Source organism: Pithys albifrons, chromosome 10 (genome assembly GCF_047495875.1).
Source record: "Pithys albifrons albifrons isolate INPA30051 chromosome 10, PitAlb_v1, whole genome shotgun sequence".
Lineage (NCBI taxonomy): Eukaryota > Metazoa > Chordata > Aves > Passeriformes > Thamnophilidae > Pithys > Pithys albifrons.
This window is the reverse complement of record NC_092467.1, coordinates 27,473,615-27,489,305: the sequence shown is the minus strand read 5'-3', so window position 1 is coordinate 27,489,305 and position 15,691 is coordinate 27,473,615. Positions and strand designations below refer to the sequence as shown.

Genomic DNA, 15,691 nt, shown 5'->3' with positions numbered 1-15,691 from the left:
AGGTTTTACTGAATTTGAGATCCCTTATGAAGTGAATAGTTCTAGTCTGGAGGAGAACTGACAGAAGCTGTCTTGCTTCTTTCTTGGTCTGTGAAGAGAGATATGCCCTTTGTAAGTGAGGTGCATCATCTGATTTAATCTTTCAGTGGGGAAGAGTCCCTCTCCTCCTGCTTGATTAAAGAGGAAGCCTAGAGATAAACGTGCCCTGCATAAAGACAGCTTTTGTGGGTGTACATTGCTCAGCTTCCCCAGAGGGAGCAATAGCACCATGTATAAGAGATTTTTTTAAGTTCTCCTTGGTTTGCTGATTTATTTTTTTTTATTTGAATGGTTTTTTCCAAGAAGTTCACAGAGGAAAAATTCCTAGCATTTTCCTTTATACTTTCAGGATTGTTCCCAGTCTGAAACTGAAAATTGCAGGGAAGTCTCTGCCTACAGAGAAGTTTGCCATTCGGAAAGCACGACGATACCTTTCCTCAGATCCTGTTCCTTTGCCTGTTCCACCTTTGGTAAGTCCGAAGTATTCACATGCATATCCTTTTCAATGTTTTAATTTATAGGAATAAACCCAAGATAATTAGAATAGTATATTTCCATGTTTCTAAGGTAAAACCTCTGCAGGAGACTGGAATGTTCCCAAAGCAAAGCCAAATGAATGCGAGGAATGCTGTAAAACTGGGGCATGCACCAGCCACAGGGAACTCAGCCAGTTGTTTGTGACACGTAAATGTGCTGCATGTGTAACTCATTATTCCAGCTATAGACCAGCGTGCTCCAAACAGCTTTCTTTTGGTTCCCTTTGGAGGAGCTTTGCCCTGGGTCTCTTCTGTCATGTCATTTACTAACAGAGGACTTTAAGGTACAACAGGGGGGTGTGAAGGAAACAATGCACGACTTGAGGACTGTATGTAAGCATCTGTTGAACGTGGCCCTGAGGGTTTGCAGTTCGGTGCTCTCTGGAGCAGCTCGCGGGTACTGGAGTGAAACAGCCGAATCCTTTGGCTGCTTCAGAAAACCATTGTGGCTGCAGATTTGTTTTGTTTAATTTTTTTCCCTGTAATGCTGAGCAGTTCCCTGTGGCCAGACCAGAACAGCTGCATGAGGCACCCATTGCCTGGTTCATGGTGCACTTCCAAAAATCTATCTGCAAAGAACACATAGAAGAACAAGAAAGGGGTTTGAGGCCGTGGGTTTGCCAAGTGCAGCGGTGTAAATGTTTGCAGTGCTTTGAGCTGCTCTGTTTGAGAAACAGATGGATAATTAGTAAATACCCTTTAAGAAAACACCAGAACAAGGAGAGCCTCTTGGAGACCCCAGTGAGTCGCCACTTCCCAGCCCACCGGTGTGGATGTGACTCTGTGCCTCCCGAAGTAACAGAGTGGTCATAGCAGAGCGTGGGTATTCACCAGGAACCATGTTCCACTAATAAGGCTGAAATGAGAGAAATAATTAGGTTACTTTGATGTGCCTTTCAGGTTTCAGGGAGGAAAAGCACACCCACCTGGTGTTTGGCTCAGCTATCCTAATGGGATTTTCACAGAGCAGGTTTCTGTACCAGGATCTCTCCTTGGAGCAGTCGGGTACTGCGTCCTTGGCCGCTGTGCAGTTGCGTTTCAGAGGCAGCAGGTGCCGCAGCTGAACAGATAAAAGCACTTCACGATGTGGAATGAGGGGTAGAAGCTCATTTCCAGGAATTTTCTTTTCATTATCGAGGGACTTGCTGACAAGATCGAGCTCTCAGGCAAGTCTTAGCTGGGGGATTTAGCCTGGAATGAATGTGGTTTGAATACTTCTGTTTCAAAACCATCATAATGAATCTGCACTAGGTACAGTGAGCTCAGCACAGGTTTTCCAATCAATAGAGACCAGATGGTGAAAGCAGCAGTGACTGGGGTTAACGTGCTGTTTCAGCCATTCTAGCCTGACAGCTTTTTGTACTATAGTTATATAACTCAGTTATTCTGTATAGAGATTTTATTGAAAGGCTTTACATTATCAAACACAGACTAGGTCATATTAAAAAAAAAATTGATTGGACACTGATCTCTTTCTCTCTGTAATCAGTAACAGGATCTGTGGGAATGGCATGAAGCTGGGTCAGGGGAGGCTTGGGCTGAATATTTGGAAAAGTTTCTTCCCCTGGAGGGTGGGCCCCAAACCTGCTGCAAGAAGCGTTTGGACAACACTCTTACGCACGTGGTGGGATCCTTGGGTGCTCTTGTGCAGGGCCAGGAGCTGAACTCGATGATCCTTGTGAGTCCCTTCCAATGCAGGATATTCTGTGATTCTAAGATTAAATAACCTGCCACGAGGGTCAGTCATAAGTCTATATAGTATTTCCATCCTTTGTGATTGCTGGTGGCAGTGGGCACTTTTGGTCTGGTGATATACTGTAAAAGAGAACCCCAATAACAAACAGGAATTGAACTATTAATTTTTAGTAAAATGTGCATTTAGAACAGTTGAGTAAGAAATAAGTTACTTTCTGTGGGAACATCAAACAAACCTGAGAAGTGTAAGAGGTTTCCAGTACAGCTCTTAAAATTTTGTTGGTTTGTTTGAAGCTTGGCTTAAAGGTTGGAGGTGTGATTTTCTTTTGTTTTACTGTCCTGAGATTTCATATTTTACCTCTAGAAACAATACATTTCAGCTGTTTATGGATATTACAGCCTTGGCTGGGATAGAACTGGAGAACGAGACCTTAATGAAGGGGCAGTTAGCCAGGTGCCATGAATGTTTCGGGTCTGTTTTGGTACTTGCCTCATTGATGAGATTGGGTTTGCATTCTGTTCAAGCAATCTCCTTTGCATTGTTGTAGTAAGTGGCTCTTCAGTTGTCTTCCAGGGTTAATTTGTTCTGAAAACCAGCGTATCAACTTTCAGTTGCAATGGAAATATGTTTTGACAGAACGACTTTCTTTAAGGAACCTGTAACTTTTTCATCATGCAGAGATAAACTGAAGTATTTGACAACTCCATTTAGCCAGTCCTGTAATTAATGATGCTGTCATTTCTCCCTGACCGTAGGAAATGATGTATATCTGGAATGGCTACGCTGTAATTGGAAAATGTCCCAACTTAACAGAAGGCATGTTAGAGACTTTAATTGAAGCAGAAGAAGCATTGGCAAGAAGTTCAGGTAATCAGTGATAGGGTTTAACCAGTTATTTTACAGTGCAATAGCTAAAGATACTATCTGTGAATAGAGACATCCCCATTAGTAAAGTTAATTGGATCATAGGAGGAACATCGATAATGAAACCATAAACTGTTTATATAGATAGGAATATATTTTGTTTGTAATATAGCAATACCTTACAATAATAAGTGATTTTCCATCCACAGGTGTGTGTTAGGAATGGTTTATGACATGTATCACAGGACTCTTTATTTTGCTAGATCAAAGTCAGCATATGCATTGGCTTGATTACTTGGGTCATGAAGCTTTTTTATCCTCAGATAGTCTGTTTCAGTTTTTAAAGGATAAACAGGAGACGAGATGGTCTTTTAAACCCACAGTTCATGGTGTGACCTTGGGCTGAATGGCCTGGTGTCACCAGTGCACTATAGAAATCTGGGACGTCAGGGATGGGCTTCCTGGGCACTGTGAATGAGCATAAGGTAGGGTTGATCTGAAACAGGCTCAGCTACCACTTTTTCTGTTAATTAGCTATACATGAGAGAGTGAAATTGATGTTTATTCCTTGCCAGTCTTTCTCAAGTCCTGTGGGAGCACAACCAGTCTGTACATCTTTTCTCACAAAGCTTTCTCTTGCTCAAAATTCGATCTCACTGCTGTTTTCTACCACCCTCCTGCAAAAGGCTCAAGCCCCTGTTGAGAAAGGAATAGAGGCGCTAAAACACTGCATTGCAGTCTTTTCCAGGGCCTTGGTCTTCATGTGCACAGTGTGTTACACAAGATTTGAGAGAGTTGCCTGAAAGACTGGCTAAAACTATTTCTTTTTATTTAATTGAAAAAGAGAGCAGGAAAATAAGGTGATTCTTAGAAAAAGACCTTTGACCCTTTCTCCTTCTTTGTCATCCATTTTGTTAGATTATTTGAAATAAGCAAATTATTTCTCTGTTTCCTTTTCTTCTTAGTTGACAAATTGCAGATAAGGCTGGATTTTGCAGGGATTTGTAGCTGATTTATGTTTATGGAACACTATGAGACCATGTAATTGAAAAGTGGGATATATTTCAACTCACCAATTTAGGGCAATACCCTAAAGTATTTATTGCCTGTTGCAAATATTGACTTGCTGTTTCCAGGCATTGTGGGTTTCTGGAGCTTTCCTAACAGTGTTCAGGGCTGAGCTATTATTTATTCAAGTGTTTTTCTCTGTGTTACTGTTAAAAGAATCTACCAGTATAAAATGATGCATCTAAGGATGTGTTCCTAGCACTGTTATACCACAGAAGATGTAAAAGGAAGGCTGTTCGTGGCGGTAACATCTGGAAAGACAATTATGCATATCACCTTTGCATCTAGGAGAGGTCCCTAAATGTTTGCTGGCACAATCCAGGGCAGTTTGTAGGATACAAGCAGAGGAACTACGTGCATGTGAATGTGTTCTTGGGAGAGATGTCCAGAAGAGGCAACTAATTTTTAAATTCTTATAAAATAACTCTGGTGGCCTTCAGTCATCTCACTGTGCACATGCTTTAGTATGTCAACCTTTGCCCTCTTCCATGTTTCTTCTAAGTTAGTTTGCTGCACACTTTTGGCATCTTCCCTGGGGTTTGTTTTGGTGACTGTAGGAGCCTCAGTGGGACTTTGAAACAGAAGTGACTCCAGTTGTAGGACCAAGGTCTCCAACTGCACAGTCCAGAGGGAAGCAGCTGTTTCATGCAGTATGTGTCAGCATTTAATCAGCTGGAGTGATAAATGAGGAACCAGGTAAAACCAGTGAAAACAGGATGACATTCAATAGCATGAGATGGAGTATCACACATTTTGCAGAAATCCTTTTTAGTTAGGATTTCATGAATGGGAAATGAGTAAGCAGGCTGAAGATTTTGCTTGTAAACTTTGAGATTAAGATGCCTGTGTGGATTGGGAAAGGAAAAGGCAGCTGTTTTCTTTGAAATGTGCAGAAATGCTCTGATGAAGAGTGTTGATGGTAATGATTTTGAACTAGGCACTGGTAAGGCTGGTAAGACTGGCACTCAGAAGTATAAACTCAAAAGAGGTGTAAAGAAAGTGTGGTAGGAACATGAGATGTGAGGTGCAAGCAGCAAAGTTTCATATATTTTTGTTTAGTCCAGCAAAGGTGGAGAATTGATAAAATACTTGCCTACAAATAGGCCATGTGACTACAAGTCAAGGATGAAGAGGTGTAAATACTAAAGGGCAGTAAAGGCATAAGGGTGAGAGATTGTAAATTTGACTTCAGTATTTACAAAATGGACCCCTTAAATTAGTTTTAGTTGTCAGAACAATAAGATTGTGGAGTAGCCTTTCAGAGGGAGTAGGGAGGGAAAGAACAGCCCAACAATTTTTGGACCAAGTTTGATCAATTTATGAAAATGTTGTTGGTTTGTCTCTGCCTTAAATTCACCAGATAGTTCCTTCTGCCCTGTGTTCTACTAAATGGACTGTGCTCACACTTGCCTTTGTAAAAGTTTCCCTACAAGTAGGAAAGTCTCTTCTGTTCTAGAGTTTTGTAAAATGTGCCATTTGCTCCATCCTGCAGCACCAGAATTACTGGCAGATGACCGGTGTGTGATCAAGCTGCTAAAGGGCCTATGCCTCAAGCATTTGGGCAAGATCTCAGAAGCAGAGGACCACTTTAATTACATCTATTTAAAGTAAGTTTTCATACCTGGCATGTAAGAGGGCTCTTGAGTTTCAAGTAAGAGGAGATGCAACCATGATACGAATAGAAAGGAGAAGACTGCAGTACCTTTGGTATTTATTTCAAGGAATTGCAATTTTAATTTCCAGTCTTGTTACCCATGCACTGAAGAATTACTGAGGTATTTTCTCCTTTTAAGGGACTATAGATGCATACATTTTTTTGAAATACAACTTAGCTTTCTTTGCCCCCTTCCTCTTGCCAGTCCTGAAGGGGCAGTTCCCAGAGCAGCAAGTGCAGTTTGCAGAGCCAGGTGGCAGCATCATTACACTTGGAACTTCTGTGCATCCTTTGGAGCACAGCGTCTTTCTGTCAGTTCATGTGACTACAGCTCACAGTATTGTCATCTTTTCCAACACTTCCCTGATAACAAAGGCATTGTTTTCTAATCCTGAGATTATGCATATTGTGTAGGATGCTTATGCAAAGTACATTTTTAATAACCCGGAAGGTAACTTGGGATAGAGAACATGACAAGTGAATAATAGAGATTGATGCTCCTTCTGATTTTAGCTAATCTGTTTATTTGTCTTTGGAGCTGTTAAATGAGGAAACAGTGTATCATTTCAAGGTCTCCAGGCTATTTCTTTTTCAATGCAGTGAGAAGAAGATAAAATATGACCATTACCTAATTCCAAATGCCTTGCTGGAGCTGGCAATACTGTATCTAGACCAGGAGAGAAGAGAAGAAGCAATAAAACTTCTGGAAAAAGCAAAGTAAGTGCAAAGCCTGTGTTGATGTCTGATAGTGCGGTAGTGTACTGGTTAGCAGAAACATTTCATTAATGTCATGGAAAGTCATTTCATTTTTTCAGAGGAAGCAGCATGCCCTAGTTTTGGTTTGGACTTTTCCAGTGGTGGTAGTTGTGTTTGTTCAGTCTGGGTCTTACCCATCCATTCTGAGACAAAAAAACCAAAAAAAATTAAATATGTTAATTGGACTGTCAAAGGCTTCCATAAGAAATAATCCATGTGTAACAAAATGTAATAATCTTTGTAGTCTATTTACTTACTCATAAAAGATGTATTAAATGAAATCAAAGCTCTGTGTTATGGCTAAAATAGCATTACCTTAATTGATGGCTAGCAGGGCCTGTTCTGTTTCTTGATGAAATACACTTAAGATAATGCTTCAGGTTGCATTTAGTATTTTTGTATTGTTTCATCTGCATCTGAAAAGCCACAAAACACCTGCTTTTACTATTTTGTGTGATTGATTTTTCTAGCAAAGGAAGTTTATCAGGAAGTTGGACTTCGTCATGTGTGTTCCTTATTATAAAATTAACAAAATACAGGGTTTGCCTCTGTTTGAACCTTTACTTCTGTGCTGAGCCAAAACTTTGGCAGTGGTGGGGAGAGAAGGAATCCAACCCAAATAAACCTCCCTCTTCAAGCATCCAGCAGCAGCAGGGCAGGTCACCTCTCTGGATCCTGAACGAGTCCAGATGTCTGCACCTTCCCAGAGCAGAGGCACTGCCACAGGTGTGAACAGCTACACAAAACTCATGTCTGCCCCCAGTTCCAGAGAGGTCACTTAGAGTTTTTATGTTGGTTTTTGTCCCAATCAGTTCAACCTGCAAGACAGAGTGGCAAATCAGCCTACCAAAGGTTATGCCAAAAGCCTGTCAGCACCAAAATTAAAATCCTGCAATCTTTAATCTCCTGTGCTTGTGCCTGTAAACTCATGGAAGATATTAAGAGCAGCAAAAATTGCATTACCAAAGTGCAATGGAAAGTGTTTCAGTTGGCTTCATGTTCCTCAGAACATGCCTCTCCTGTCCTCATTCCTTTGTTAAAATCTCTCCTAAGAGATTTAGAAAATAATGATTTGGAGTCACTCGTTCCAGCTGGAATTCTGTCTCTTGCTGCTGGGCCACTGCACCTTTCCCTGCCAGCTCTGGGTGTCTCAGGCCCCCTTGGGGAAGGTGTCTGGCTGCAAGGGCAGCACCAGTAGACACCAGCTCTGAAAAATTTGTTGTTGCCCAGTGTGTGAAAGCTGATACTCAGCCTTGCTGTGCTCAGAGAACTCATGGAAACTGTAACGATGTAAAAAAACCCACAAAACCAAGAAACCGCCACAACCCCCCTGTATTTCAGTTGGTCCCAGAAAAGGTGCAGTCCTGCCATCTCCACCTGTGGCATTGCAGTGCTTTGGTTTCTCAGCTTTCAGCCCCACACCCCGAGTGGCTTGGCCGTGGTGGGTTCTGGCCGCGCAGGGCTCTGTTGGCACTTGGCAGGGACAGGCGAGAGCTTGGCTGGTGCAGGACACTTCATTTGCTTGACCTAAATCCATGTTCTGCTGCTGGCTGAAGGTTTGAACTCTGGGAGAAAGAGTGGAAGGAGATGATAAACAGTTTTGGCTTGGTCACGCATGGCAGTGGTTCTGTTTGTATGGCTGGAAGCTACAAACAAGAGTAGCAGTGTGCTGATGAGGAATGCAAACTGCAGGACAAAATCTACTTAATTTAAGGGGAAAATTCCAAAGGGTTTTAGATCAGCACCGAGCACAACCTATTCACCTCCTTTTCTCAGTCAGCCTCTTGGGTGTTGCACACACAGAGTTAGTTATGAGCTGGTGTAGGGTGAGTGTGGAATTCCTTGTTTTCACCAGGAGACTGCTACAGTGACAGATACCACACTGCCATGCTTGGCTTGAACTCTGAATTTTGAACTGAAATGCCCTTAAGGTATACAGAGCTTAATACTTAATGTTGTGTTTCTCTAAAGATGACAAATACCTTCTAAAAGAAAATTAGCATGGTCTAATCCTCTTTGGTGTCTGGGTTCTCTATCCATCCTGCAGGAGCTGACATGTTAATGCCTGTTAAGTAGGATCTGGACTTTTTATGTGGTCCTAAGGCAAATTTTATTTTTTTATATAAACTTTTCCATAATAATACAAGTTCTTTGAATGTTCCAGTAACTCTTTAGAGCATGGCAGAGCCACTGGAGATCACAGGCAGATGACAGTGTGAGTCAGTGTGTAGATGTGTTTGGGGAAGTCCTGTTAGTCTTTCCCTGGACTGCTGAATTGCTCCTCTAAAGCTGCTACAGAGTCTTATGTGTGCCCACTTTCTCTTTCCAAGCTTCTGGGGCAGCAAATTGTGTGGCTTTATTTCCTACACACAGTGCACACTGTTGGTAACCAGAGGATGGAGATGGGGTGTTTTCCTCTTTTGGTTCAGGACAGCTTCTGTCTCTCTTTTTACCCCTCCTCTCCTTTACTTTCTTGAAATGGGTCTCCTGAATTGTCTGCTTTATTAAAATTATTCCTAAATTTGCTGAAAATATTTTTGTTCAATTCTGTCAGTTATATTTTGAGAGGGGAGGGAAAAAAATTAATTTCTGGATGTAAACTAAATGGATGTTACAGATAATTAATAAGGACTCAGTATTTTGATTGAGTGGACCAAATTCAATTTCTTATTAAACTATATTTTTCTGGTAATTGCCAGACAGTGGAACTACAAATAAAGAACAAAGAACTGCATTGTTTGGCCAGGAACACATGCCTTGTAGTTTAGAGTAGGCAACAAAGGAGCTTGTGAAGAAAGGCTTTTTTGCTGTCTGCAATTATCTCACTTAAAACAGTAATACAAAGATAACTTGAAAATGTTTTAAAAACACATATATTCATCCAAGTGGATCTGCTTTTGTTTTAGACAAAACTACAAGAATTACTCCATGGAAACCAGGACACATTTCAGAATTCAAGCTGCCCTGCACCAAGCCAAATCCGCCCCAGAAAATGGAATGCACTCTGGAGCCTCAGCAGTGTCGTAACTTTTCCTTCTTTGATGTCCTGTTTGTTGCAAACTTTGGTGCAGAAAATTACTGACATTTTAGAATTATTTTTCCTTCTTTTTCAAGTCAGTGAAAAACCAAATTACTTAAAATTTTAAAGGTAATGCATAAAAGCTTAATCTTGTGTAATAACATGACAAAAAAACCCTCTCAAAGCAACTACATAACCCTGAAAAATATTGTTTTTCCAGCAGTGGCTTTTTGAATACTTATATCTGTGTCATTCACTTTTCAATCGTGTGCCTTTTTCTTGCGTTCGCAACATTATGTTGTAGCTTTGCTTAGTGAAAGGGGAACAATTGGAAAAATAACAACAAAACTTTAAGTTTCACTGCTCTAATCTGAGTTAACTCTGAATGCTTGTTTGGATCCAGACTGCCAGCAGTTGAGAAGGAAGCATTGCTTTTTCCCAGTACCTGCTTAGTTGGACTGGTGTGAGAAAATCTCATTAAACACATCAGGGAGGAGCTCTGGATTTGGGGCATTTCTAGTTGTGCATGGAAAGCTTCTCTGTTAAACCAACTTTTACCAGTCACATTTTGCTTCTGTAAGAAATTTGCTGGTGAAAAGAATGGTCTCCCTTATGCAAGTACCTGGAGTTTAATTTGTTTTTTTCTGTCAAGTCTGCTGCTTGTAGCAGCTGAATGATTTACTGAGGGTTGTGGGGGGAAAGGTGGTGACAGTGTAAAACTGCGTCACTTCTTCCTTGATCACGGGAAGTTCTTAGGAAAGTTTTTGCCACAATGAACATGATCTAAAGTTTATATCAAATTTAAAGCACAAGTCCTTGAAGGTCATCAAGAAACAGCAATATTGCACTGGTTGCACAGTGATAGAGGAGTTAGCGTGACAGTCCATTCCTTCTGAAAATGAGTGTTCTTCAGTTTTCCCAGCTGGAGATGTCCATGTGGAAAGCAGTCGATGCTTCCTGTGTGGAGAAGCTGGGGCTGGAGCAGGTTCCCTTGGCACAACGGACAGCCCTTTGTCCTTTTGCTCTTTACTCATCTTCTGGGAGATTTTCTGTGGAAGGGGCTTGAGAACAGAGCAGTGAGCTGGATCTGCTCTTCAGCACTGGCTGCCATGGAGTTCCTGTTTTGCTGCAGCACTGGTGAAGTCAGTCATAACACAGCTTTGACTCCTCTTTATCATTCTCCAGTCTAGTTCCATGTCTGCAGGCCTGGTGGTTCCTGGGGCACACTTCTACCTCCCTTTTGAAAGAGCTTCTTCCCCACGACCCATTCGGATGGGTGGAGATGGGAGGTCTTCTGACAGCCATTTTTCTCCAATGGAGATGTTTGTCAGGAAGATTCATTTCTATGTATCTCACAGTGAATGTCCTTTCTAAAGTGATTGTTTCCAGCAGAAGAGAAAACTGACAGTTTATGGCTGTGCTTTTACCTCCTCTAAGGAAATGACATTGTTTTATAATTGCAAATTAATATGCAAGGAGACAGAACCACCTGTTCCTCAACAAGGAGAACTTGCATTGTCTTAAAAAGACACCCTTCATAAAAGTCTCTCTGAGTCAAAATCATAGGTGAAGAATGTTTTTAAAGTGACTTTCTCAGTTAAATTCAGTTCAGATAAATTTCTCTATTCAGATAAAATTCAGTATAAACAGTTATGCTATTTACTTGCTGCACATCAAAACTTCAGTGTAAAAATTCAGTCATTCTTTGTACAGAATAAAAAAGTTTCTTGTTCTATTATTGCATATAACGCCTCTTCTTCCACTTGTGTCCTTTTCAAATATTTTGGCAGCCTTAGCCCCTTTTAAGCAAGTAATGCCATGTGAAAATTAGCATAAATTGTACTTTGCAGAAAGTGAACAATCTTGCTGAATGTAGATTCATTTCTCAAGGCCACTGAAACCTCTGAAATTTCACCCACAACTGAGTTTCCCTTGATCTTAGACACATTGCACAAAGGATATACTATGCAATACACAGTCAGCTTCCCTGATGCTTTGCAGCAATGAAAATCCGAAGATTTTCCTGAAGTTTTCCTAGCCTTTGAAGATTTTCACAGTCAGCTTTGGTTGAACACCAGCACCAGTCACACTGTGGACCTGATCTCCAGCTTCAGTTGAGCACTTTGTGGTTCTCTGTGATGTTTCACTCTGACTCTTTGGCTACCAAGCAATAGGAAATAATCACTTTCTTTATGCAATGAGGATTTATGGACTGTAATAGTAAGAATTCACTAAAGGAAAATAGCACCTTGCTTGCTGAAGGATAACTGGAAGGTCTGGAATGTTGCCAGTGTAATTTTTCCAGTGTGTCACATTTTGAATTGCCCACCATGACTTTGCTCATCAGTGTCCTTCATTTTGGTGCTCCTCTGTGGCAGGGATCAGTGTGGCATCACTCTGGGCTTGAAGATCCATGCTGGGAATGGTTTTCTGCTGCTCCTCCTGAAGCTGCTGCATTCTGCCGGGATTAGCTCTCCAGAACTGTGACTTTCTTCATCAGCCTGGAGTCCTGAGGGAAGTGAATTAGGGAAAGGACCACTGAAAGGTGGGAGTGCTCAACCAGCCTCTGCACTCAGTGTGTTCCCTTAGCGGGAAACAGCAGATAATCTGATGGAATAGCAAACTGGAGAGTGGAGCATGGCCTGAGATTCAGGAAATGGAAGTATTACTCCAGATGGGTATTGTCAACACCTCAGTTGCAAAAGGAGCACTTCCTTCTGCTTTCAAACATTGAACTGTCCGAGTGATGCTTGAGAAACCCTCTCAGTGCCCCAGGCTTTAGCCAACAATTGCCATGATCAGCTCTTCCCAGTCCTCAGCAGAGCCAGAGACATTACCCAAAGATAAACATTACCAACTCATAGCCCAGAAAAGGGTTCTCTGCACTTGGCAGGACCCTTATCATAAAATCTACAAACTGTATTTCTTTTCCTATGTATTTTTTTTTATTTGCACTGGTAAGTGGTTTCCTGCCAGTAACTGAGGAGGAGTAGAAATCCCAGAGTACTGCTGGATGTCTGCTACAGTGGCCATGGTGCCCTGTGAGATATTGCTGCCACCTGAAGTGGTGCTGGGAGGGAAAGGAAAGCATTGAAACAAGCATCGTTCTTACGATTAGATCTATTATATGGGATTCCTGTATGTAGGGTCTCTCCTTAAACTGAGGGCAGAGATGGGCTGAAAACCCAACAGAGGTGTCTGATGAGGTGCATCTGCATCACTCCCAGTTCCTGTAAATAGGAGCTGAGCTATAACCTGTTGGATGAAGAATGGTTGGCTGGAGCTGGACTTAGTCACAGGTTTTCTTGATGATTAGAAGAGATTTTGATGAAGTCACAAACATGATACAACAACTATTACCTGGAAACACCCACTTGTGATAGTTCAACTAAACCAGTAGCATAGGAGCCTGCTTTGATTACTGATATGCAGTTCTAATGTCATCTACAATTAACACATGCTGTCATGGATGGTCAGTTCAAAGAGTGTCCTCTCCAGACTGTGCCTGGCCTCAGGTTGTTTACACAGTAAAAACTTGGCTTAGGAAACTGTTTTATAAAATATAGCAGCATAGAACAGGATCACATCAAACATTTCCTCCCATTTCACACTGGTTTTGGCATTAAATTCTATACTGAGTGCCTTTGTATTTTTAGTTATCTGTGGCCCAGGTCCAAGACTACTAAAAGCTCATGAGCTGATAGCTGTGACAGCCTGTGTGCCTCTGGCCCAACAGAAGCATCAAATAATGCTCTTCTGCAGAAGACAAGACTCTCCTAGAGGTCAGTCCTAGAATGCAAAAAGCATTCCCAGGAGTTTAATACAACACTCAGCCTCCAGTTCCACCTGCAAGATGCATTTCTTTGCCTTCTCCAGGATAAAAATGCAGCAGCAAAGCAAATGTGTATGAAATGACCAAAGCACCATGTTCAGCACAGTTCCCCCTCTGAGAGGAAGAGCAGAAGATAAAGAGGTGAGTCATGTTGTTTACTGCTGTACAGGAAAATGGTTAATGGTTGGCAACGTCACTGATGAGCGAGATGGGAAACCTGAACAGACTAGAAATGAACTTGCTTCTTTCCTCATTACGTTCTGCTAATACATTTTGGTGGCAGGTTATGTGCAAAGCGTGTGCCGGCAAGTGTCTTAATGGAATGATTTGTCATCGTAAAATATTTTTAAAGATGCTATCTAGGTTTGCTTCAGGTGTTAAAGAAAAAGAACAAGTACTTTCTCTTAAAAGCATGCCCAGTCAATCCCTGTCTCCAAGATTTATGAACAGCACAGAGCTAATAAATACCTGCATTGCACTGTAGGAAAGTTCTGCATGGTGTTTGCTCCTGTTCAACCATGCTTCTGTAGGATTGGGCTCCATTATTTTCTGCATTTTTTAAATCTCTAGACATACTTACTTTGACTGCTGGTTAAACACAGGCAAAATGTTTATTTAGAATTATGCATTGCAATGAAGTCTACTTGCTTTCTGTTTCCTTGACTGTTTTACAGAAAGAATACAAAACAGAGTAGTCATAACCCCCTGAATGATCCTCACTGGCTGATTCAACTGAAAAAACCCAAAAGAGCAAAAAACAAGTTTATCTTCGGTTAGCCATGTACAGTAACAGCAGTTTCAGGTCTGTGGCCTGAAAGTAACATAGTAATATGGTGAAAAGGAGAAGTAGAAGCTGCAATATTCTGGCCAGTTTTCCTCTCACTGTTCCTTTTATCCTGCAGCACACAGGGTGGGAAGGTAAGGAACAACCTCCGAGGTGCAGGAGCTGTATAGGATGTTTGCAATGCCAGAGCCCCCAGGGGCCATGCTTGGTGTCCACAGTGTCCCAGGTGCAGTTCCAGGATGAGCTGGTGCTTTGTGAATGTGGTGCTTTCCCTGAGGTTGTGGTGAAGGTGCTGGTGGGAGATGCCTGAGGCCGCCCCTGCTCTGCCGATGGGGAACAGGAACTGCATCTCTGCCGGTCAGTGGAGCTCAGTGAATCACTCTGGGCAGGTGGAGCAGTGCTGTGAACTCGAGGGGCAAACACACGGATCACGGTCAGTGTCATCTTCTCTGGGTACAGAACCCAGCACTGCTGTCATTGCTGCTGAAGTTGCACAGCCTGTTGGGCAGCTGTGGAGTTTTTACAACCAAACATCAGGGGCAGTTAGTTTTGGTATTTCAGTCATAGAATGATAAAATACCAGCTTGGAAGGGCTGTCAAGGATCATTTGGTCCAACCTTTCTTGCCAGCACCACAGTCTAAGCAAGGTGGCCCAGCACCTTGTCCAGCTGAATCTTCAAGTTGTCCAGTGCTGGGAGATCTAACACATGTCTGGGGAGATTATTGCAATGGCTTGATTGTTACTGTGAAAAATTTGCTTTGGCTTTTATTCTTGTGGCTTGTGGATCCCTGGGTCAGGTATCCATTGTGTGATGCTGGGCTCACCAGTGGTGCAAATACTGCTCGGTATTTCTAAGGAACAGCAGGAGTTTCATGCATAGTGCCTTTGCCACGGGTCTGTTGATGTTGGTATGTCACATACACACATATGAAAGCAGCATATATAGATACACACAAAACACCTATATATGTATACGCACGGCAGGAGCAGGCTCTGTAGCCAAAGCTTTCTGAAAACTTAATCAGAACTGCTTGAATTCCTTATTACATTCAGCACGTAAAAAAAAAGTGATAGGTTTTTAAAAAAGGCTTTGGTGAGGAAAATGCAGAAGTTAAAGACTTTTACTAATGTTTTACAGTGGGATCATAAAGAGTGTGTGGAAAGAGCCTTGTTAACAAGGAGAAATCCCAAAGAAAATGGGCAGTGTAGCAAGAGCAAGTGGGGTAACCTCACCAGAAAGTTTTTGGGCTGCAGAGTTGAAGGGCATCAGTTTTCACTCTGGACTAGCAGAGCTGTGCCTCAGTGGGGCAGCACCTGGGATGGCTCTGTCCTGCTCAGAAAAGAGTTTTGCAGTGTATTCTCTTTTTTCCCCTTAAATTCCTGCCTTGTCTGCCTCCCTCAATCTGCTTACCCAGTGTGAACCCTCAACTCCTCAGGCAGCT

At 42.0% G+C, this 15,691-nt stretch overlaps 1 protein-coding gene across 4 annotated transcripts in view; it reads left to right on the top strand.

The window, feature by feature from the left end:
- Positions 1-11,367, top strand: part of TTC39A (tetratricopeptide repeat domain 39A) — a 43,795-nt gene extending 32,428 nt beyond the window's left edge. For all 4 annotated transcript variants that reach the window (XM_071565472.1, XM_071565471.1, XM_071565473.1 and 1 more), the window contains 5 exons: positions 389-509; positions 3,027-3,138; positions 5,696-5,810; positions 6,458-6,574; positions 9,520-11,367. In XM_071565472.1, the coding sequence (XP_071421573.1) occupies positions 389-509; positions 3,027-3,138; positions 5,696-5,810; positions 6,458-6,574; positions 9,520-9,640 (586 nt within the window). In that variant the 3' untranslated portion in view covers positions 9,641-11,367. The remainder of the gene's footprint in view (positions 1-388; positions 510-3,026; positions 3,139-5,695; positions 5,811-6,457; positions 6,575-9,519) is intronic.
- Positions 11,368-15,691: the final 4,324 nt, after the last annotated feature.